Source organism: Clarias gariepinus, chromosome 16 (assembly GCF_024256425.1).
Source record: "Clarias gariepinus isolate MV-2021 ecotype Netherlands chromosome 16, CGAR_prim_01v2, whole genome shotgun sequence".
Classification (NCBI taxonomy): Eukaryota; Metazoa; Chordata; class Actinopteri; order Siluriformes; family Clariidae; genus Clarias; species Clarias gariepinus.
Genome location: NC_071115.1, coordinates 21976006 through 22001713, shown reverse-complemented (window position 1 = coordinate 22001713; position 25708 = coordinate 21976006). Strand labels below are relative to the sequence as shown.

General features: G+C 36.5%; 2 protein-coding genes across 2 annotated transcripts; both read left to right on the top strand.

Moving 5' to 3' along the window:
• Nucleotides 1-498: 498 nt before the first annotated feature.
• On the top strand, nucleotides 499-2054 carry LOC128544918 (myeloid-associated differentiation marker-like). Its single transcript, XM_053515231.1, has one exon. It carries the CDS (start codon nucleotides 820-822, stop codon nucleotides 1657-1659), a length of 840 nt encoding a protein of 279 aa, XP_053371206.1. The 5' UTR covers nucleotides 499-819; the 3' UTR covers nucleotides 1660-2054.
• A 6864-nt stretch (nucleotides 2055-8918) lies between these two features.
• Nucleotides 8919-12234, top strand: LOC128544982 (forkhead box protein J1-A-like). Its single transcript, XM_053515293.1, has 3 exons — nucleotides 8919-9339; nucleotides 10071-10656; nucleotides 11401-12234. Exons 2-3 carry the CDS (start codon nucleotides 10111-10113, stop codon nucleotides 12232-12234), a joined length of 1380 nt encoding a protein of 459 aa, XP_053371268.1. The 5' UTR covers nucleotides 8919-9339; nucleotides 10071-10110.
• Nucleotides 12235-25708: the final 13474 nt, after the last annotated feature.

Below are 25708 nucleotides of genomic sequence, written 5' to 3'. Positions count from 1 at the left end.
AAAACAAATCAGTTTGAGATCCTTCTCTCTCTCTCTAAAAAATATTTTACTATAGGATACTCTATATTACAGTATTTGCATCAAGCAGCTTCTATCAGTGTTTGGGATGTCTGTATTAGCAATATTAAATAAAAAGTCTATTTGATTTTTTTTTTTTTTTTTTTATTATTTTATTTGATTAAAGTCTGTCACTCAAGTTTATGTTATTTAGTTGAAAACTGGACTGCTTACAGAAAAAAAAAATGTTGGTTCATGGGTAAAACTGGTTTTCCAAAGTCAACTTGTACTAAGAATAAGGGGTATACTAAGGGTTTACTAAAAACATTTTAATTAGAATAGTTTGAAATATTGATTGATTGTACAACATTGCAGCTGAAGAGTTTAACTATTGTATTTAGGACTACACCCTGCTCTTATCTTTAGGCATAACTGACAGACAGTAAGAGAAAATATTAACTCATTTTATTGGCTGGACTCACCTGCCCTTCACGGAACAATGTTTGATAAGCTCTGAGCCAGTCAAAAGGAGTGGCAAATAGGACGTTTCTCTGTGAAATTTTCATGCAGATCAGTCTCTGTGGAAAGACTTACATCAAGACATAAAGGACAAAGAGAGACACTGAGCCAAGTCACTAAAAAACAACTTAAAAAGGAAAGGATTTGTGGCAATATTTTGATATTCGAGGGAGCACTGCTGTAAACTAAAGTAAATAAGACACACCCAAAGAGGAAGAGGAACTTTACAACGGGTAAAGGAACTGGATCTGACACCAGCCAACATTAAAAAAGGATAACATTTTTAAGGACATTTAATTCGCCATGATTACACTCGACACTCGTGCTGTGACCACACCTGTTGGAATTGTGCGGATATTGGAGGTTGTGCTATCATGTGTCGTCTTCAGTCTGGTGGCTTCTGTGGGGCACAAGGACACTTCATACTGGGCCTGGTGCATGTTTACGTGGTGCTTCTGCTGCTTCATGACTCTTTTAATCCTTATCCTGGAGTTCACTAGTCTCCACGTAAAGGTGCCAATTTCTTGGGATGACTTCACTACTGCATTTGCCATGCTGGCTACCCTAATGATATTGACTGCCTCGATCATCTACCCCACCATCTTTGCTTGTTTAGCCTGTCCTCGCCAAATTGCTGCTACAGTCATATCCTGCCTGTGTTTCATTGTATATGGTACCGAGGTAGGCCTGACGCGGGCAAGACCTGGTGAGATCAGTGGATTCCTATCGACAGTTCCAGGTCTGATGAAAGTTCTTGAAGCTTTTGTTGCCTGCATCATCTTTATTTCCCTCAACAAAGTCTCAAAGCCTGGCTTGCAGTGGTGTGTGGCGGTTTACTCACTCTGTTTCATTTTCGCTCTTCTCATTATTATCCTCACAATCTGCAAACTGCTGACTTTGTGCCCCGTTCCATTTGACAAAGTTCTTACTGTTTATAATGTGCTCGCTGTAATAATGTACCTGACGACAGTAATTGTATGGCCTCTTTACAGTTTTGAAAATAATCCAAAACCGCCAGACTGCAATCGTACATGTACCTGGAACAGTCAAGTGGTAGTGTCATTTATGTCCTGTGTCAACCTGATTGTCTATATTGTGGACACATGGTACTCAATTCGCCTAGTGTTCATCACAGCAGCTTAAAGAGAACACAAATGTTATGTTACCTTTACAAGCAAAATAAATAAGTGTGCAGTAAAATAATTTCTATATGCAAAGATTTGAGAGGTAAAGATGTAAGTGTAGTTAGCTGTTTGTGAGATGAAGATCTAAATGCATTGAAGATTAATGAGTAAAGGAAATAGTTACAAATTATAATAACTTGGCAAAGCAAATAGCCAGTGAATTTCTTCTTGGGACAAATTAAGTCTGTCTGTCTGATTTCGGTCTGTCTATATAATCCAATAACAACTTAGAAACATATAAAAAAAATTCTAATGACTGTAAAACTGCGTTAATCCAGTTAGTTTTTTTATTGTAATATTTTGTCACAAGATTTTGGTTAAACTGTGTTATAATCTTACATTCTGGATTGTATCATTTGATTACTTACAAATATTTAATGTTTGCATTAAAAATGCAATTCTTGTTGTTATATGATGATCTCTCTCTCTTTCTCTCTCTCTCTCTCTGAACTTTATTTGTGTAGTGTTTTTTACAATTAAAATTACCAAGACAAGGAAATCACATACAAATAAAAAGGAAAAAAATGCTAAATGTCTTAAATATAGCGAAATAATATAGATCAAACAAGCAATATATCATTTAAATAGAAAAACTAAAATAATTCCAAAATTGCTATTCAGGAAATTATTTCATAAAAATGACGCACTGAATGTTAAGTCCACCTGCTCAGATTTCTAACTTTTTTTAAAATAGGGACTTGTGATTGTGCAGAATAACAGAACACAGATATAAAAATAAAAACTCAGTATGAGGTTGTGAATTATCCTGCAAAAACAGACAGCCTTTAGTGAATAAACTAGTTTTTCCCCCCTGAGTGTTATACACCTGTTGTAGAACAGGTGAATAGTATTCATGCTCATTTTGACACCACAGGGTACAACATCCAAATAAATGATGCAAAGTATCATCTCCCCAAATAAATAAGTGAAAAAATAAAATAAAGGATAAGGAAATGAGGTCGTTAGTCTGTTCTGAATTTTTCGATTCGCGCTGAAATTATGCTGTCACGGCGTGCGCCCAAATCAATATTGCTCCTTGCTCACTAGTTAGGCGGCCTCCCCTTCAAGAGCGGGATTAGGCACGGCTGGTGAGCTATCGCCGCTAATGATCCCGGGCTTCTCCACGCGCTATAAAACACAGCAGGGAGTGTAGCTCGGGGTCTGTTGGGTTGCTAAACTACTATTAAACTACTATTAACCTTTAGCACACTTCCAAAGTCAATGTAAGAAATTGTGATCATGACTGTGGTCAGATTGAATGTGAAAAATCTAATTCCCTCTAAAAATATAAATGTTTATCCCAGTTCAAAGACTTTCATCAGTCTTCAGGCACCATAGCCTGTAGAGATACATAATATATATAAACACAGTATACATTGTTAAAGATGAAGCTGGCAGACACACAGAATGTTCAGACAAAGAAAACTTTCTCTGTTACCTTCCTTAGTATTGCTGCTAATGCCTAATGCTTTTCATCCTACAGTCTGTGTATATTAATTATACCAGGTGCCAGGTTAAGCTCAATAAGGTCACCTCACTCACTCACTCACTCGCCTTCTATACCGCTTTATCCTGTATTCAGGGTCCCGTGGACCTGCAGTCTATCCCAGGAGGCTTAGGGCACGAGGCAGGGTACACCCTGGACAGGGCACCAATCCATCGCAGGATTAAGGTCACCTTTTTTGATAAAATTTCTTTTTCTTTTGATTGTGTGAAACTACTTTGCGACAATGTCAATTGTTAAAAATGCCATATAAATAAAATTAAATTATTGTTCATTACAAACAACGGTCCAGTAGGTGGCGTTAATGTACCTAGAATATGAAAGAAAACTGGGAGGAAGATAAAATGATGATGATGATAAACTCATTTACATTTTAGGCATTTGGCAGGAACTCTTATCCATAGTGACTAACATAAGTGCTTTGAAATCATATTGATCGATATCTTTTATTGTAGATTAGCTAGTTAGAGCCTCCAGATAAGTCTGATCACCAGTAGATGTAAAATGAGTGGTCATCCTGAGTTTGAGTTGTGTCTTATAAAAAAATTCTTCCATTTGTAACAAAATAAGTTGCTGTCCAATAAAGGAATGACAGCCTAGACAGCATAAACCAGTGGTTGGACCATCAATAAATGATTAATCGTTAATAAATAATGATAGCTGCACATATGCTTTTATCAATCTGTTTTATTTAAACAGTTCTAGACTCAACCCTTGGTTTCCCATACCGTAATTTATTTGTGGCGGCAACACTGATGCCACATATTAAGTTTTTTTTTTTTTTAAACTGGCAAATCTAACTTATATTTAATTTAATTTAATTGTAGAAAGTGTGCAGGGTAGTGATTTCCCCAGCCCCCCTATTACACACAGAAACAAATCTGTGAATAGTCCCAACCCTGTGTGCACACCGGCTCATGAAACATGAGTGAACATAGGACAATTCGGTCTTTGAACAGCAAAACTGTTAAAGGTTTTGAGGCACAGCTCTTGCTGAGAATAAAGATGGTGGAAGAGAAAGTGGAGTGTAGACAGGTCAAATCAATCTTTAAATAAGTTAATAGCAAGCATATAAGGAGCCTTAGTAAGGGTAGATAACTTCAAAATACAGAGGTTGGGATGCTGTATGTAACTAATAGTCAATTGGATAAGAAAAAAACTAACAGCATTGAGATCGATACAGTGCCCCTGAAGCTGTATGGCAAAAACATTACTGACTATTCCAGGGTAAAACAGGAAAGTACAGTAGCAACAATCCCTACAGATTACAACAGTAGCAGAAGGAAATCATTAAAAAATGTAAAGAGTACAGGAAGGTTTGGTCCTAAAGAGCTGCAGTCATGCAGATTTCAGCTCCATCTTTGGAAAAAAACTCATCTGCATGTAGTTTTAGTAATCCTAAAGTGCTTGTTCAGGTGTGTTGGATCAGGGTTGGAGCTGAGCTCTGCAGGATTGCAGCTCTCTAGGACCGAACTTGCCAACTATCACCTTAGAACATTAAGGTGCCAGGTTTAGTAATTACAGGTAATAAGAGGTAAAATAATTAACCTTTGAATAAAAAACTTTGCCACTTGGCCAGCATGTTTTCTTAAACTCACCTAACTAGTCACACTAGTCCACCACCTCTAATCTTGACAATAAACTGTTGATAATAAATTATTTTTGTGGAACAGTTGTATAAAAGCAATACAGGTAGTAACTGACTTACGAAAGAGTTCAGGTCCAGGAGCACATTTGTAAGTCCAACAAAGTGAGTCTTATATGCCTATACATATACGAATATACAAGGTCATACAATATGTCCCCTTTCCCCACACCATAATTTTAAAAAACGTAATCGCGCCTTAGTAAATCAATTTTACACAAAATTAATTCCTCTGGATTAAAAATAGGATTTTATTCAAGTTCATATACATGTTAAGGCAGCGAGACTACTTTTGGCAATATAGTGTATTTAATAGCAAGGAAATTGATAACTAGACTTATTGCACAGGGGACATCCTATCACACTACAATGCTGGAATCCACTGAGCTCCTGAGAGCAACCCATTCTTTCACAAATGTTTGTAGAAGCAGTCTGCATGGCTAGGGGCTTGATTTTATTCATCTGTAACCATAGAAGCCATTGGCACATCTGAATTTTATTCTGTATGGGTGTGAACACTTTTGGCAATATAGTGTACATAAATTATTGAGAAAATGCATGAAGCAAGTGTCCTATTTCAGGCTGTGAGTAATTTAAATAAAAAGAACATAATATGGTCTTTGTATGTATTTATTCTTCTATTGAAAAGAGTCAACTTACTGTATTAGCCTTCATTAATCTTCATATACATAAAGAAAACCCAGATCTTAACAGGCTTGTATGGTAGGCACTAGGCATGATGAAACAGTATGGTGTAACGGCTTTCCAATAAGCCGCTGCGTTGGTAATACTGAAGGAAATTCTTGGACGCGTACAAACAGAGACCGGTAAAACACCGATGATGGAGTGGATTATAGTACAACTGTTTTTACATGTGTAATCCATTTAACGAAAAAGCTATTGAAAATTCATATTTTTTATGTAAAAAATTAATAAAAAAATTATCAAACTGAGTATTGCAAAGGGGATGGTTGTAGTTATTAGCAATGATAGTGTGGATTATAGTACAATTGGTTTTACATGTGTAGCCCACTTAACGAAAAAGCTATTGAAAATTCATAATTTTTTTAAATGAAAATTAATATACATTATAGGAAAAAATTAATAATTTTTTTTTAAAACTGAATATTGCAAAGAGGATGGTTGTAGTTATTAGCATTGATAGGGTGGATTATAGTACAACTGTTTTTACATGTGTAATCCATTTAACGAAAAAGCTATTGAAAATTCATATTTTTTATGTAAAAAATTAATAAAAAAAATTATCAAACTGAATATTGCAAAGGGGATGGTTGTAGTTATTAGCAATGATAGAGTGGATTATAGTACAGTTAATTTTACATGTGAAATTTTTATAGCAAAAAAGTTATTGAATTTTTTTCATTTAATTGTCATTTTTTGCAACTCATATTAGACTGTACCAAAGTGCATTCATTTTCATACACACCTTTTCAATTATTATTATTATTATTTTTATAATAAAACACACCCGACTCTCATTTAACAAAATCTCTTTTTTGGCACAGGAATTGTCTGTATAATAATTTGTTTCATAATGTACCTTAAAATAATTATTAATCAATTAAACAAACAAATAAATAAATATACAAATAATCCATACTATAGCCTAACAGTGTAATATGTTTGATGTCCTGTGAGGTATTTCTGTGTAACTTTGTATTCTTCTGTACGGTTGGGTCTTGGTCATGCACTTTTTAGACGGTCCCTTAGTGACTCCATCGCTATAAAGCGGCGGTAAGCAGCGTTTCTGAAATATTTAAGTCCAGCAGGCTGTAACAGGAGAAGATATAAAAATACATTTATTTGTAATAGCTTCTCTGTCTACTAAGAAAGTAAGAAAATATGCGAATTGTCGTTTTTGGGTATTTATTTCTTTATAAACAGATGAGATAATCTTGAATGTGTGGCGAATGTCCAATATAAAACCAACTTCACCGCGGTCATGAACACGATGTCGATGCAATAATATGTCTTACTTCATTGGTTCTCCATTAACAATCGTCATTAATCCACTTGTTTAAAATATTTATCAATGTTTCCAATCCATATCCAATGACACAGTATTACAAACTTGTTGCCTCCACACGCTACTCTGTTGTGCGGTCAAAAACTGTGTGCTTCCTAATTACCAAACACACACACCAAACACTCACAGTGCCACCCAGTGGCCAAAGAAACTTTACAATTACTGGCTCCAACAGTATGGAACACGGACTTATCATACCAAATTCCATGCTCCCTGGCAAATTAAAGTGTTTTTTCGATTATCCTCACTGATCAGTAATTTTCTTAAGGCTACACAGCTGTTTAGTCCCAGTCCCTTGAGTTGTCTTAGAATTGTGCATGTGGCAATGCTCATACTTTCACTACTAAATATAGCCATGAGTCTTACTGCTTTCTACTTTTTTTTTTTTTTTTTTTAAGATTTTGTCATGCTCATTCAGGATGTTTTTCCGATGACATTTCTTCCTCAAAGATGACGGGCTTTAAAAATGGGTCTTGGGATAAAGTTTATGTAACACTGTCAACTTGATGTGGACATCATTTTCCTCACTGAAAGTCTAAATTCCTGTTTTTTTTCTGTCCATATGCAGAGTAGGTTTTGGTTGCTGCTCTTGTGATAGTTTAGTTTAGATTTAAAAGCTTGTTTTTAACAAAAAAAACTCAATCATTTCATTCCATTATGCCACAGTGTGGGTAACCTCTAGTAATAAATAAATATATATAACATAAAAGAGTACACAAATTTAGCTCTGCAGTCAAACATACACTTGTGACTCATGTAAAAACTATTGGGGGGAAAAAGAAGAGAAGCAAAGGCAATTATAATTATAATAACAACAGTGATCAATGTGTGTGTGTGTGTGTGTGTGTGTGTGTGTGTGTGTGAGAGAGAGAGAGAGAGAGAGAGAGAGAGTGCGTTTGCGTGTCTGTGTATGTAATATGATGTGGTCACCCACTGCTCCCCACCTTGTGGCAGAACTGTCTCTCTTTGTCGAGCTTCACTTGGTGCACCTGAGCTGCCAGTGATTCACACCCGCTCTGTTCTCCGGACCTGTCTGACTCATTCGCGTGCCCTGTTTCTGCTTGGAGATCTCATCTCATGGAAGCCTTGTATAGTCTGCTTGAGTCGGCTCCACTTGACCGTGAAGATGGTCTTGGACTTGGCTGACCCAGACTGCTGTTCTCTGAGGACTTGTGACACAAACAGTGTCACAATTCCCACAAACAGTAACTTAAACACCTCTCCAGTTATACTGAACTGCTAGTTTCATAGCGCTCAATATGACTGGTATCAATCCCTAATATCCGTTATCACCCAAATGAGGATAGGGTTTCCTGTTGAGTCTGGTTCCTTTCAAAGTTTCTTCCTATTGCCATCTCAGGGAGTTTTTTCTTGTCATTGTCACCCTCGGCTCGCTCATCAGGGACAATCGGATAAATTTGATTTAATAATTTTTTATTCTGTAAATTCTTTGTGACAATGATTATTGTTAAAAGCAAATTATAAATTAAACAGAACTGGATAAAATTGACGTTAAGAGGCAGTTTTACTTGGCATGGTGCATACAAATAAGTATGTTTGTGCAGCCGTTTATTATTATTAGGTATAATAAAATTGTTATTATTAATATTAATATTATTAATATTATTAATATTATTAATATTATTATTATTATTATTATTATTAATATTGTTACAAAGGGAAGCCACATTCACCCTGGTCTTTGCATGGTTCAGACAAATCACTGATTGGATAATATTTCTCTCTTTTTTTTTTTTATAGAAAGGGAAACCAAGTCCACGGTAGTGGTGCAACACACATGTTCAGCACACATTCACTGCGTAACATTTCACGGAGGCGCGATTTCACACACTGTAAAATACTCAGAAAATTAGAGAAGCGGTGGCAGTCAACAACAGCACAGACGACACAAAGGACAACATACTATTATTACAACACACCCCAGACGCGTGAATAAGATGTTTGTGAATAAATGGACATATTGCCTGTTGAAGATAGGTAAACGAATAGAGGGGGAAATATGCATAAAATAAACTCATATAATTGTATAACATGGATGAGAAGCCGAACGTAGCTTCCTTCAAAAAACGATCCACTTACGTGAAAAAGAAGGGAGAAGCATTTAATTCTTTCGTCAGGCAGACCGAATTCACCTGCGTCACAAGTGAGTGAGAGAGTGATAAAAAGAACTTCTATGTGAAGACAAGAGGCTTTTGGAACGCAGAAAGCTGATAACAAGGGGATGTAGCTTTGCTATAGTTGCTGGACAAACTTTCTGCAGCAGGTATTAACCTTAGCGCGCAGGTTACCCAATCTAATCACTCAACCAATCATTCAGTGTTGGTCTCGCAATCAAAAGTTAACGCTCCTTAAAACCAGTTCCAATAAGGATATAAATGCGTTTTGGATGCGTCCCCCAGTTGTTTTAACTTCATAAGAACAGGTGAGAAAGATTATTTTAAAATTTTATTAAATTAAGATAAATCAATAATGAAACCATTTTTACTGTTTTTTTTTTTATTTAAAAATAAACATCTGGATATAATTGTAGAAAAAAAAGTTTATGTCCCATTTTTTTGACTGTAGGTATGTTTTGTAGTTTGTGTAGTAAATGGTACCTTCAACAACAAGTGTGTGTGTGCCAATGCGTGTCTGAAACTTGTATGATGTATTTCTGCTATACAGTCTCAACTCATGCAACCAATTTGACTATTTTACACTAATTTTTTATCAGTTGCTATATAAGTGAAATATCTACATTTTTATATTATCCTGTTGGTATGACCATGACCAAAGTCCAGTTCTGTTCATCCAAGGCAGTATTATGTGAGTGGGTGGGTTGGCATGTAATCGCTTAAAAAAATTGACTCTGTGTTAGGTTAGAGTGAACTATAAAACTACTTGTAGTGTTAGATTTTCCTTGGTGGTGGACGAATTTCTCAAACAGACTGCAAAGAGAAATTCTATGACCTACAGTCAGCTGTGTAATTTAGGGCAGCATTGAGTGGCTAGATAGCCGACTTCATACCTTCCCAAAGTCAAACACAACAGAAAGATGCTTACACATAAGGCTTATACTTTTACCTGAGATACTTTATGTTATGGTTAGTCGTTGCCTCATGCATAATTAAACTGTCTGAGGAGTAGATGGGAATGTGAATGTTTTGTGTGCAGGTCACCGTTGAAGAAGTTCATTGAAAAGTGACAGAGGGACATGCTGTCATTGAGCTGTACAGATTTGTGGGCCAAAGGCCCAGTGGGGCTGGAAGAAGAAGCACTCAATCCTTCTACAAAGGCCAACAACCTAAAAAAAGGCAGCAGTTTCAATAACAGCAGTTCTGACAATGTTGATGATAGTTTGTCTAGTCTGCAATGGTTGCAAGAGTTCTCTATATTTACTGGGAAGCAACAAGAAGTTTCCACCAACCAATCTCAGAGCAACCTCTTTGAGCAGCAGCTGGATGGAGAAGCCCCTACATCTCCTCTAGCAGGTGACTATGCCTCTATAGGCATGCCATTGTCCCCTGGTACACCCACAGCAACAGCAGTTCCTGCCCTGCCCAGCTTGGTTTCACATGGACACTGCCCAGATGAGGTTGACTACAAGACAAACCCTCACGTCAAGCCACCATACTCATATGCTACCCTTATATGCATGGCTATGCAGGCAAGCAAGAAAAGCAAAATCACACTGTCGTGTATCTATAAATGGATCACTGATAATTTCTGTTACTTCCGCCATGCTGACCCCACCTGGCAGGTAAGTTATTCTGGTCACCTAAAGTTGATGATAGTAGCTACTTTGTTTCCAATTTTAGTTTCCCACTCCAAAAGCTAAACAGTGCATCCACAAAATCGACAGACCCAAAAAATCAACAGGACCATTTTTTTTAAAGTATATTGTTATACCATACTGCAAGGAGGAGAAAAATAAATGTGACTGTTTCTTGCATATAGAATTCCTATAAGACCATTTGGTTTTTTGATTAAATGAAAACCTTACTTAGCACTATGTTTTATATAAACCAATGGCCCATACAAATACAGTGGCAAAAAAGCAAAGCATCGGTGCTCTTAAATGATATTATTAAAAATAAATGCAGTCAGTTTAGACAGAAACATTAACTAAGTTGGGAGTTCAGAAATTATGAAAAACATTTGGTAAAATGATTAATTAACCCTCTAGCTTTTTAAGGATTAGCACGATATTTCCTCACTATTTAGCCGCTGTGACCCTAAAATTATTACTGTATATAATGCGTAACTAAGATCAGAGAGACAGTATGTCATTTAAATCTAAGTTATTTGTGGTAGTTTCTCTTTTAAAAAATAATAATAATAATAAAGAATGAACAGAGAACTAGTACTGTATAGGCATGTATTTCCAACAGTATACAGAATGTTTTTTGTTGAAGAGAAACATAATTGAGGAAAAACCTGAATTCCACAAAAAGATTAATAAAAGTTTTTATGATGGTTCTGTCCTCTCTTCAAATTATTTCAGAATTCCATCAGGCACAATCTCTCACTGAATAAATGCTTTATAAAAGTTCCGAGGCAGAAGGGTGAGCCAGGAAAGGGTGGATTCTGGAAGATTGATCCTGAATATGCTGAACGACTCCTAACTGGGGCTTATAGGAAGCGAAGGATGCCTCCAGTACAGATTAATGAAGCTCTTAAAAAACAACTCGGAATGATTTCACAACCGATGATGACTGTGCCAGCACATGCCATGGGTGTTCTCCATGTTAGTCCAGAGTCACAGCAGCTCTTAGAAGAATTTGAGGAAATCACTGGACCTGACCAGAACTGGGATCCTAGTCTAGCGGAAAATACTTCATTTGATTGCTGGAGTACAATTAAGGGCCACAAAGGAAAACAGCCATATAGCCACTGGACAGGAGGTACCAAAGCTGTGTGCCGCTCTAGCTCACCACTGCTGGCCCTGGACGAACTAAACGTTTGGGGATCTCTTAAGGGTAATTTTGACTGGGATGCTCTGCTAAATTCAACCCCGAATTGGGATTTGTGCCTGAATGATGGTGGTCCTCTGGACCCAATACCACAAGATCAGGACCTCATGGTACATGGCATTCATGTAAGCTCCCTGGAGACCTCTGTTAGTTCTGCAGAGAGTAGCATGCTAATAGGAACACAAAAGGACAGTGATGTAGACTTTGATGAGGAGACATTTTTAGCCGCAGAGTTTTTACAAAGTCCTTGGACAGAGGAAGAAGAGGGAACCCAATCTGATTTTCTTTGTACTTCTACTGTTAACATTAATCAGCTCTTTGATCTCGGAGACTTACTTAGTGACAACGTTGCTAATAATGACTGAATAGTTCAAATATGACTAAAGAGTTTATTAGACATATAATGTTTACCCAATACCATCGAAATACTTTAGGAAGTAAAGTGGAGAAGTGGAGTGTAGTAAAGTCTGAACTGTTTTATCACAGGTCATTTTTTATCTGAACTTTGTTTTACTTACATATAGGAAGGGTGCTCCAATCAATCGGCCGCAGATCAGAATCGACCGATAATCACTTGTCTCTAAACTGGCTGATCAAATGAATTGATATTATTGTGAGTTGATAGCCACATCAACATGCCATTGCCAGTCTGAGAATATTAACAAGTCTTTGCAAAATTTGCAATATGCAGTTTTTTTCTAAAACAAAACCACATAGGGGAACACCTGCCAAAAGCTTTTACACAATAAACCTTATTTGCTGGTTAAGAACAACGCAGCATGAATAATTTAAGTATAAAAAAATTATCCGCAAAAGCTGCAGCTAAATCTTGTAAGTTGAACCTCACTTAACCATCTATAGCAGAAGCCTTGAAAAAGTTTGGGCCCTACTCTGCAGGGAGCAAAAAGGCTAAAACTATTACAATACTAATAATGAAGAGAGAAATAAAGAGAGGCTCACCAAATACAAAATGACTGATTTCTGCATTTATTTAAAAATACAGAGTACAGAGTTTAGTGGTATTTGACATTTGATATTCATTGAAGCAGACTTGTTCCACGTGCTTTATGTTATACTGACTGAGTATAGCAGGATAGTCACATTTTAAATAAGTATTTCGGCATGTGTGTGAGCCCCTTTCAGTTTCAGTTTCTTTATAATCTACATGAAATAATAAGAAAATGGAATATGTTGTATATGTTGCCTTCTAATAAACAGTTTTGTATTTATGATACTTATGAATACTACACTGTAAATAGAACCCAATAACCCCCACACCTGTGATCAGCCATACCGTATATCGGGTGATTCTGATTTCTGTGATCGGCTTCAAAACCGCTGATAGGGGGAAATCAACAAGTTATGAATAATGATTTTTTTTTGTGCTGATTCACATATTGACACATTGACTCCAAAATCAATGATTTATTATTATAATAATTCATTATTTTAATGAATTATTAGATTTATAATAGAAATTCAACGGTTGACAAGCCAATGACTGGATTTGGCTGAACAGAACTGAGCGATCACCTTGTAGATATAACCAATTCTGTGCTGAGCGCACAAGTTTCTGACTGCAATAGATGTGACAGAAACACATTTTATGGCATTGAATTATCAAAGGTTGCTTATGTTTAAAAGCCTCCAATCTGCCTTTTTCTCCAAACTCTTTAGCGAATTAGCTCAAGGCAGTAAAACATTGTTTTTCTTCATAACACTACAGGTGGTCTCACTACAGCTGGCATCCCATGTGATAAGAGTGAATTCTTTGCTAAGTTTCTTTAGAAATAATAATTATGGCGGATGACAGAAATACATGCTCCTTAGAAAAAAAAAAAAGATTTTTGTTTAGTTAAAGTTAAATGTTAAACTCTTTTAGTTTGTATTGTTTTAATTCTGCCCATGGTTTTTAAGTGAGAAAACTAATGCTATAAGGAACATGTTCCATTTAATTACTCAATTCAGTTGTGAAGCTGTGGAATAAAGCTAAGGTATAAAAATTTCAAGTTATGACTCAACTTTATTTTTAAGGTTCAAGGTCCTAAAATTGTAATAAAACCAGAAAGATTTTAATATTGACTCGTGATATTTGGAAAATCATGATACAGATTTGCAATAATAATCAGATCGGTTTTCATGACTAAGCTGTGAAACCAGAACTAAACAATAATGGAATTACATAAAGAACCATTGCAAAAATGAATGCCAAAATTAGTCAGTTAGTGTTTGTTTTTTAAACTAAATGTTATTTTCAACTAATTAAAATTATAATTAAGCAGCAAAAAGTTTTTTTGAAGCATCACAAATGACAAAAATATGTACACTACTAAAGGACACTAGTCAAAAGTTTTGACACACTTATGTTTTATGGCCTTTTCTAATTTTCATTTCTTTCTACATGGTAGAAAAAGGGCTCTTTTCCGGTGCCGAAAATTTTATTTTATTTTTGTGTTTTGAAGCTGATAACAGTAAATGAATTTCTGCTCTGCAGGCAAGAGGCAAGTTTTGGTCTTACATCCCGGGGATGGTCTTCATGAGAGCCAGTTTCATCTTAATGGTGCTTAATGGGTTTTGTAAATGCACTTGACAACACTGTCCTTGCAAGAAATCTTCCGTAACAGTTGGCCTTTGTATCTTAAAATAACGACTGACTGTTGTTGTTGTTAACCAATTACCTAGTGTCATGTGTGTTATTTTACATTAAAAAAAAAAAATCCATTATTGTTCTAAAATATAGAAATTAAACACAAATTTTTGTCCAGATTTCTGATTGGTGTGTTAAAACTTTTGACTGAACCTGTTAATCTAATTATTTATTGCAACTGAGTTGCCTGCTTGGAAGGAGTCAAGCAAAATATGCAAATGTAATGCAAATGTATACCACTGTAATTAACAGAAACTAATTTTATACAATAAATGTGGACAGAGACTTTTCGAGTCATATACAGTACTAACAATTTAAAAAATCTACATTATTGTGTATAAGAATGGTGCCCTAAAATGTAATTAAGTAAAGATAACTTAATTTATACTGTTTAAAATAAAAGTATCAAGACTTCAAATTGTATCTTTTTCTTTTTATATCTTGATTTTTTTAAATTGATCTTACTGTATATTTTGAGTGTGATCAAAGTATACTGGTGTACTCCATGCTAGAAAAGATGTCAAAGATATGGAGGAATAAAAACTAACAGTTTCAACTATCATTATTAAAGGCTTAAGAGTGCATCTTTAAAAAAAAAAGAAACCCAGCCAGCATGTGTTGAATTGTTGTATTCTTTACTTTTGACTATTTACAGCAATTCGGAATATTCTTTATGTTTCATATACAGGTGCATCTAAATAAATTAGAATAGCATCGAAAAAATATATTTCTGGTATTCAGTTCAAAAAGTGAAACTTGTATATTATATAGATTTATTACACACAGACTGATATATTTTTTTTTTACTTTGATGATTTACATAAACGTAAAACCAAAATTCAGTACCTCAGAAAATTAGAATATTGTGAAAAAGTTCAATATTGGACACATATGGTGTCAAGAGTCATCATGCAGAGATGTATCCAGGACATGGACTATAACTGTCACAATCCTTGTGTCAAGCCACTCTTGAAGTGTAAAGTTTGCACAGTCAGGTGGGTTGGGAAGCCAGCAAACTTGCCTCATCTGTGAAAAGGGCAGATGTGAGACACCAGACCCAACAATGAAAAAAAAAAAGATGAATGCTGCTATCAGAGCAACCTGGGCTTCCATAACACCTCAGCAACACCTATCGCTGCTCTAATTCATGCAAAGAGTGTCCCAACCAAGTACTACGTGTTGTACATGTTCATACATGTGTAGTCCAATATTTCTCAAATTCAAATTCAAATTTTATTTGTCATGTACACAGTCATACACAGTACGATATGCAGTGAAATGCTTTTTCGACTACCAGTGACCTTAAAATAAAAACTTAACCATAAGAAATAAATATAAATAAAAGGTAATACGGTAGAAAATAAAGTTAACTGGTAAAATATACTGTACAAGTAAAAATAAAGACATATTGCAGTAAAAGAAATATTGCAGAAAAATGAAATTAACTGGTAAAAGTAAAAATATACTGTGCTACCTAAAATAAAATAAGAATAAAAATATACTGTACAAATAAGAACAAAATATATATAATATAGAAATATCAAAGAAGAAAATAGAAATTTGTCCATAAGTAATGTAAATAAAAAAATGGCTGAGGTGTGCTAATATGCATAAACTGACTGACTTCTTAAAGTGTCTTATTATTAAAGTGATTTGTGCAGTGGTCCATAATGAAAGTATAAGTATATAGTGCAAAAAATTCTGTGTTAATTTGTATTTTTTTCTGTGTTAATTTGTATTTTTTAAAAATTTTTATTGGTCTTAATTCTATATTCTAATTTTCTGAAATACTTTTAAATCTTTAGCTGTACACCATAATCATTCAATTCAGTTTAAATACATTTTATTTGTATAGCGCTTTTAACAATGGTCATTGAGGCAAAGCAGCTTTACACCGTCAAAAGAAAATATGCAAGCTTGTATGAATGTGTATGATTCAAAATTATTAGATAGTCCCTGATGAGCAAGCAAAGGGTGATGGTGGCAAGGAAAAAATCCCTGAGATGGCAATAGGAAGAAACCTTCTTTATAATCTGGCAGAAACCTGGCCGTTCATTATTGCTGTTGATGTCTTTAAGTTAAAATGAAATCCAGTTTGTTATAGATCACTGGCAACTTAGGAAAAACAGAGAAAATCTAATACAAAAATGTTTGGCTAAATAAATAGGTTTTTAGCCTAGACTTTAAACACTGAGACTGTCCCAAACATTATTTGGATGGCTATTCCATAACTTTGGGGCTTTGTAAGAAAACACTCTGCCCCCAGCTGTAGTTTTTATAATATATGTTAGTGATAGGCAGCCTGAATCCTTTGATCAAAGGATGCAGATCGCAGATCATAAGATACTTGCAGTTTACTCAGATAGTGTGGTGCAAGACCATCAAAATGCTTTATGCATCAAAAGTAGGATTTTAAAATTAATATTTTTTCACAGGGAGCCAATGCTGTGTGGATAAGATAGGGGAGATGTGCAAGTATCTTCTGGTTCTCGTGAGGATTCTTGCTGCAGCATTCTGAACTAACTGAAGCTTGTTTATGCACTTGGTTAAAAAAGTCCAACCTAGAGGTAATAAAAGCATGAACTAATTTTTCTGCATCATTTAGTGACAATATATTTCTTATCTTGCCAATATTTCTGAGGTGAAAGAATGCTATTCTGCTAATATTTTCTACATGTGCTTCAAATGAAAGATTGGAATCTATGATCGTACTGATGTCTTTTACTGTTGCACTTGATGGAACAGAAAGGCCATCTAAATTTACAGTGTGATCCAAAGGCTTGGTTCTAGCTACATGTGGTCCTATGACTAGAATTTCTGTCATATCAGGATTAAACAGAAGAAAGTTCATTAACATCCAATCTCTTATGTCCTTCACACATTGCTCAAGCTGTTTTTTCTTATCTGGTTTTGCTGAGACATATAACTGTTGTCAGCATAACAATGAAAACTAATACCATGTTTACGAATTATGTTGCCCAGAGGAAGCATGTAAAGAGAAAAAAGCAGTGGGACCAAAACCGAACACTGTGGAACACCAAACTCCACTTGAGAACATGCAGAATAGTCACTTAAATTGTCTTGTTTTAAAGGCTGAATTTTTTGCCTAATAATTTTGTTATTAAAAAAGTTTATGAAGTCCTCACTACTGTATGTTGTTGTTGTGGAGATTTCTGCAGTGGTCTTGTTTCAATTTAATTATTGATTATTTTTGTTACCTTCTATAAGAGTGGAGAGATACAATGATCTATCAGAACTGAGAGCTGTGAGAGCTTTTTTTTATATAATTCAGGATGCTCTCCTTCCATGCTGTTTAAAAAACTAACAATTTAGTTTGACACTGTTTCACAAATCATCTGCAAGTTCAGCTTAATCTCTTTTACCAGTAAAAGGCTGAAAAGTGGGGAAACTGGACAAGAGAGAGGTAGAAACATCTTTTTTCCACTGCATGCCCTCACATAAAGGCCCGTCTCCTGGTAACTGTGGTTGCCATTGTAATGAAGACTGGATGCAAAATGGGAATGGGCCCATAACAGTTGCACAGAAAGAGAAGGAGTCTGGTGTTGACCAAGATTATTCACAATCATTGCAGTTTTTAAATGACACTTGTCTTACTGAAATGATGTGCTAAAACATCAGTTTCCATCAGTGTGCATGAGTGAATTTATAGGACACAGGTCATGCTTTGGATTTCTCCTCCATTTAGATAGAATTGTTTTCTCATGGCACTGAAAGTAGAATTATTTGTATATCTGCAGTTTTTTGATAAATTTGAAGTTTAAAATGATTAGAAATTGGGATTGCTTGGGTTACAATTCATCTCACTGTGCCCTTTAAATAGTTTCTTCCCATTGTTTTGTTGCAGACATTGTACCTTATGTTGACAGTAAGCTATAATAGATAATTATATTCAAGCAAAACTCAAAATTTTCACTTTGGAGACACAAATGCATCAGAAAAGTGGATGTAAAACAAGAGCAGTTACTCATTGTATGCAGAGTTGCTGGTGGTGTGTTTATGGTGTGTGTGTGTGTGTGTGTGTGTGTGTGTGTGTGTGTGTGTGTGTGTGTGTGTTTGTGTGTGTGTGTGTGTGTGTCCATTTGAACCAGTGCCTTTTTTGAGTAACACTAGTATCAGGGTAATCTGACATCCATCACCAACTTAGTGGGCAATACACACAGTGAGCAAGTGCAGAGAGAACAATGCCTAGTGAAACTGTGGGAGGCCTCTTATTCATTACACAAAGCAATGACACTTTTTTATAGGTGTCTGGGAAGCAGAGGGGGAGGAGATGGCAAGAGATTGCCATGACAAGTCTGTTTACCACCTTAGCCAGTAAAGAATTATCATTTCTTGACATTTCAAGTTGTCATTTTTGATAATTTGGCTATTTCTATTGTTCTGTAATCTATGAGAGAAATATAATATTGCCTGTGGTATGGGTTCCTAAAAACTGTTTTTAAGACGCATGTGGTGCCACCTGTAAGCACCCCAATTTCATGGTCAGAACACACTACTACATGTACATAATTAGTAATAGGTAAACTGCACAAGGACACGTTTAAAAGTGAGAGAATTTAAATGCAATGATTGTATTTTCTTATGGTCAAGAATATTTATTTAATTAAATTATAAATCCTGAGTTGCGTTACCAAGTCTAGATGTGCAAAGCTTTGTGTGCATTGAGTAGGTGATTATTGTAAAGGGGAGTGATTCTTTTCTATACCCACTGTAACATCTACTGGCTGATATATGCACATGGGTCGTTTGTCTTCAAAAGCTGTAAATGCTAGAGGGCTTTGGCTATGACATACAGCACATTTACTTAATACATACAAAAATACATTCAGCTATTGTACTTTTTACTGAACCACATTTATTAAGTCAATGGGAAACACAGTTCATGATCAACCGTCAAGATTCTATCAGATTTAACATATCAAGTTTGCTTTTCTATGATAATACAGGTAGTCCCCAACTCACGATCAAGTGGGGAACTTCCTGTATTATGATATAAAAGCAAACCTAATGTGTTAAATCTGATAGATTTGTTCTTAAGTCCAACAAGTGAGTCTTATACGCCGATGACATGAATATACAATGTAAAGAATGCCAATCCACTTGACTAAATCTCTGCCCCCTTTCCCCACACTGCCATCATGCGGCCAAAAAATGTAACTGCGCTTAAAAGGAAATGAATCTCGCAGAGAAATGAGAACAGACGGCCCGGACTGGCCATCGGTATGGGGGTATAATACTGCCAAAATTCTTCAAAGCTAAATAGCAGGTTGAATTACATGAACTGAAAAAAAAAACGTGTTGCAATAAAAATGTTTGAATTTTTCTGCATTGCAATTTAAACTGAAAAAAATCCGTAGAGCATTTACAATGTTTGAAAGTTTTGCCACTGCAATTTATTGTGGTAATAATGTGGCACATATTTACATTTTGTATAATTACATTTTCACTTAAAACCACAATAAATTGCAGTGGCAAAAATTTCAAACATTGTAAATGCTCTACGAATTTTTTTCATTTCAGATTAAATTGCAATGCTATTTTGCTTTGAAGAATTTTGGCGCTATTATACTTCCATAGTAAATTACTAGTTTTCTTTTTTTACTGTAGTATTGAACTGCTATAGCAAATATTAGATATAGCATGCCTACTATCGTCACTTAAAATACTACATGCTAAAAGACATTAATATTATTTGTTGTAAAGTTACATGAGTATTTTAGCATACAAAAAAAAACATATTGTCAGAGAACTATCCTGAGTTGACCAGAAGACGTAGCTTTAGCGGTTAGCCCCTTTGTAGCGTGGATGGTAAACCCAAACGCGGTAGCAAGCGAATAGGCAGGATAACCACGCGATTTTGTCTAAGGACTCTCACAAAAGGGGAGCAAGGAAAAAACACAAATTTAACCCGCGTCCTATAAACACACACTGGAATCAGAAAGATAACCCAAGAAAGTGAGTACTCACGAAATGATGGACGAACAGCCTGAACCGACATGGGCGAACTCAATGACTGAGCGCTGTGCCGTGGTTTGTTTACTCCTTTTATGCTTCCTTTTTAGCGACCGGACTACTTCTGGGTCCTAGTGCCGGTTGCGGTGCGGGTGTGTGTGACAGTACCCCCCTGTCCAGGACCGACTCCCAACGGTCCTGGGGTGGGAGATACCCGACGACGGTAGTCCCTGATGAGCTCGGGGTCGAGGATGAACCGAGCCGGAATCCAAGACCGCTTTTCAGGACCGTAGTCTTCCCAGTCTACCAGGTACTGGGTGCCTCGGCCCCAAGGTCGCGAATCGAGGATCTGACGTACGGTGTAGGCAGGGGTTGATTCGAGAAGGAGGAGCAGGGGGGGGGTGGAATCATTAGAGAAGTGATGAAGGGTTTAATCTGTGAAGTATGGAAGACTGGGTGAATTCGGAGCGCCGCAGGCAGCTGGAGCCGGTAGGTGACAGGGTTGATGCCAAGTGTAATACAGTAAGGACCAATGAATCTGGGTGAGAGCTTTTTTGACTCAGGTGCAGATTCTTGGTGGACAGCCATACTTTGTCACCTACGTTGTACAAACGTCCCGGTGGGTGTCGACGGCGGTGTTGGGCGGTGTAGCGGATGTTAGCTCGTCGGATGGCTTGGTTGGCTTGTCTCCACAGCCGCTGACACCTGCGAAACTGTTGGGCCGACGGTACATCAACCTCTGGTTCTTGATGTTCGAACATCGAAAGCTGGAAACTGTGGCATACCTCAAATGGACTGAGATTGCCACACCCTGGGGCGAGATGACAAAGCCCAGGAACGTGGTGGAGCGCTCGTGAAAAGCGCTTTCTCCAGCTTACATTACAGTTGATCGGCGAGCAATCTCTTAAGGACCGCTCTGACATTTTGGGTGTGCTCTTCAACAGTCCATGATAGATCAGTATGTCATCCAGGTATGCAAATGCCCACTGCCCCAACATGTCCCGAAGGACATCATTGATGAATCTTTAAAAGGCGGCAGGGGCACTGCAGAATCCAAACGGAATAACTAAACTTTCATAGTGTCCAGTGGGGGTGATGAAAGCCGTCTTCCACTCATCGCCCTCCCTGATTCGCACCAAGTTGTAGGCGCTTTGAAGGTCCAACTTCGTGAAAATGGTGGCACCAGAGAGGGCGTCCAGGGAAGAGTTGGTAAGAGGCAGTGGGTGTCCGTTCTTGATGGTAATGTTATTTAGCCCACGATAGTCGACACATGGATGAAGTTCACCGCCTTTTTTTTTTTTTACAAAGAAGAACCACGCGGCGGCGACGTTCATGCTCGGCCACGGCAGGAGGTGGAGATCCGACATGTCCAGTGGTGGTAGCGGTGACGGTGGTCGAGGGTCAAGGAGCAGCGTAATGATAGGTGGGAACAGGCGGCAGGGTCCTCGAGGCTGGCTTCGGAGAGGGGAGGCGCTGATCGATGTGGAGGGCTAGCTGGATTAATCCCTCTAGCATGGCGGGGAGCTCTCGTCCGGCAAGTTCGTCCTTGATACATGACGCCAGCCCTTCGTAGTAGGACGTCCGGAGCGCGGCGTCTGCACAGCGAGAGTACGGAATTCCGCTGTATAACGGCTCACGGACGATCCACCCTGCCGCAGGTGATAGAGCTTAGTGTCGGTCTCCACCTCGCCCGCAGGATGTTTAAATGTGATCTTGAGTTGGTGAATGAATTCCGGTTAGCGTATCGGTTTACCGCAGTGGGTAGCCGTCAGCGGTTAGCCCTTTGTAGCGTGGATGGAAAACCCAAACGCGGTAGCAAGCTAATAGGCAGGATAACCACGCGAAGGACTCTCACGAAAGGGGAGCAAGGGAAAAACACAAATTTAACCCACATCCTATAAACACACACTTTAATCAGAAAGATAACCCAAGAGAGTGAGTACTCACGAAATGATGGATGAACAGCCTGAACCAACATGGGCAAACTCAATGACTGAGCGCTGTGCCGTGGTTTGTTTGCTCTTTTTAAGCTTTCTGTTTAGCGACCGGATTACATCTAGTGCTGGTCGTGGTACAATTGTGTGTGACACATATAGTACAGAAAATCTATAGTACAGACATAAACAGAAATGAGTCATGAAGTCTTCTTTTTCAGTCTGACTTTTTCAAATAATATTTTGTCATAATGTAATCATTATAGTTTTCATTTTTAAATTTAGGAAAATTATGTCTGCTCATTTGTGAGCATCTTATCACACATTGGATTCAGGCGGGGACTGAGACAGGTGGAAGGAAAATTTTTAAATATATATATTTGTTTTAACATATTAAATGCAATTTATTGATTTAAGTATCTAAGTCATTTTAAGATAAATAATTAAAAATATACACATCCAATTACAATGAGGTGGTTGTTTTTGCACCAAGGTGGAGACAATTCTGACAGGTGTTACACTGGAACAGAAGAAGTGACAGCTACAAGAAAAATACAATTATATTTAAACTATTTTATATACATATATACATAACCTGAATTCCGAAAAAATTCCGTCTTTTAGTTTTACATTTTTTTTCAAATTTAAAAAATGTCACAACGTACCCAGAATTTGGGTTGTATTATAGAAAAAAATAGGGCTGTCTGTGGTTTCTAAATTTATTTAGGTGCATAGGATGGCCTGGGTTAGTGCAGGATTCCCCGGCCTGAAATTGTGTCCCACACACACGTAATATACAGTACCTGACGTTGGACATTTTATACAATAATTTATACACTAAAAATATTGTATATAATTGTAAATATTGGTATCTGGTGCACTGCAGTGTTCATATAGTACAGACAATCTACTTCCGCGATTTGTTCACATTTACAGTATGAATGTTCATTAGTTATATAGGAAAACTATATAACTAATGAAAATATTAAGATGCCTGAGATCTTAATTAAGTGTTTAAAAGATGTACTTAAGCCAAAAGGTTAAACAAAGTTTATGAGTTTAGTGCTTTATAGAGTGCCACTTTATGACTGGCAGTCTTAAAATTTGTTTAGTTTTTCTCAACGATAACTAGTTTATTTTCAAAAGTTGTTTATTTTTTATGTCTCTTAAATGCCTCATATGACATAATTAAGTCCTGGAAATGTGCTTTAAATGTCTCCCAAAAAAATAGAGGGATCAGTAATGAAAGGTGAGTTAAATAAAATAGAGCGTGAATAATCCATATATACAGTGGCATGGTCTCAACTAAAAAAAAATGAATGTACATGATACCACAGGAGAACTTTTTGATGAAGTAATAAAAAAAGAATACATTTTACAATGCATTTTGTGGTGGACAGAAAAAAGTAAACTTATTCTGTGGCGTGGAGCAACCTCAATACAGAAATAAGCACCCTGACATGCTTTGAAGGAGGGTGGATGCCGGGGAGTTAAACGCTAGCTTTTTGCAGACCAGGATGGCCACAACCTTGCTAAATGTATAATAAAAATATTATGCTGCAAAAAAATGCCTCACGTAAGGTACCCTCTACCCACCACTCTCTGCAGCTCGACATTTTGCCTATCCTTAAAGGTGGGCTTATTGGAAGAAGGCACTGGAAACATCCTCTTTCTTCAGAAATGTAATTAGAGCCATTCTCTTCGCAGGTTTATGGAGACCACTGATGTTCCAGGAGCAAAGAGTATTTAACTTAAATGTGGGCATTAGTCATATTAATAATTATGCCCATTTCATATTAATAATTAAGTCAATGTTACGCATATTATTTGATATCGTATGCAAGATGCGTATTTAGAGAAAGGTTCTCCTGCGAGATATTACTGAGATATTACGGATTCTAAAATTGACACTATTACCGTTTTTAATCCCTGGAATGGAAGAGATGGAGAATTGCCTTATTGTGTTGTTTAACCTCACTTTTTTTTTTAAAGCATATTGAAATTTTATATGAAAAAAAAAAAGACTATTACCTGTGCTGATTTCTTTTGCAGGCAGTTTAAAAGGTAGTAGGACTTTATTCGGCTAGATGTGATTTTGTAACTTAGTTATTATCAGGCACGTTAAATGCAAATGATCTCGCATTATTATTATTATTATTAATTATAATAATGTCTTGATATTGTATCTGAAAAGTCTCTATTATGGCACATACGGTTTTGCTCCACGTTACTGACAAGACATATCAGACAAAATCTTGTCCAACAGATTAGACTGGAAATGCAACAAAAATGCTGTCTACAGAAAAGGACGGAAAAGGACAGAGCAAAAACTCTGGTCTTTTAATATCTGTAGCAAAGTGTTAGGATCTCAGTAACTTTAAAAAACTCAACAAACTCGCTTTTTCTTTCATTCAGACGCGTTAGTGATGTTTTTTTTCCTTCCGCTCATGTTATGTAAATACAGTCACAGTAGGTAACAGAATGGGAGAAATCTCTTTTTGCATTGTAACATGTCTAACGCACTCTAAAGTAGACACTGGCAAAACTGGAAATGATATAAAACCATAATCATCCAAAGTAACCAGTTGTCACTACTCTTTTCTTTTACAGCACGGCTTAAAAATTATCTTAACTAATAATATTTTAGCCAAAACTACATCAGAACAGAATAATTGGCACAAATAGGAAATAAAGATTAGTTCTTAATTCAACGGTAATCATTTTTGGTCAAACAAGACCAATGTGTACTTCGTACGAACGTTTGCTTTGCAAACTACATAATAAGAACAAAGCAGGGGCCCCTGTGGGTATTCCAGTTTGGGAAGATTTTTGGTCTTTTGTGACGCTGTCTTTTCATGTAACACAATAATTATGGCTTTTCATTGTTATTGACATTGTAATTTTTCTCTATTTATTGATACATCTACTTCTGTTAACTTCAGTCACTGTAATATTTTGGCCTTGCAAGCAGTATTGATACATTTGTTGTCATGTACCGAATGAAAACAATAAAAACTTGAATTAAAAAAAAAAAAAAAACAAGACCAATGTGTAACTTCACCAGCATATGATGTTCTGATGAAATCTGCTTTTATCTGTAAAGGTTCACAAAAACATGAACATGTAAGTAACATATTGTAGCGTTTTTACGCCGGGAAGAATGGTGGAGAGACAAGTGAGCTTATTTGCTACCCAATGCAATGGCTGGGAGTACTTTATTAAGCACACAGCAGGTATGGCATGAACAGCATCTTCACTCAGGAGCCTACATCCAATTCAGCACTA

What these genes read in the sequence shown, in the direction of transcription:
- LOC128544982 (XM_053515293.1), top strand. Translation starts at nt 10,111, where the DNA reads ATGCTGTCATTGAGCTGTACAGATTTGTGGGCCAAAGGCCCAGTGGGG. An exon ending in ATGCTGACCCCACCTGGCAG is followed by an intron (nt 10,657 to 11,400) that starts GTAAGTTATTCT and finishes AAATTATTTCAG; the next exon opens with AATTCCATCAGGCACAATCT.
- LOC128544918 (XM_053515231.1), top strand. Translation starts at nt 820, where the DNA reads ATGATTACACTCGACACTCGTGCTGTGACCACACCTGTTGGAATTGTG.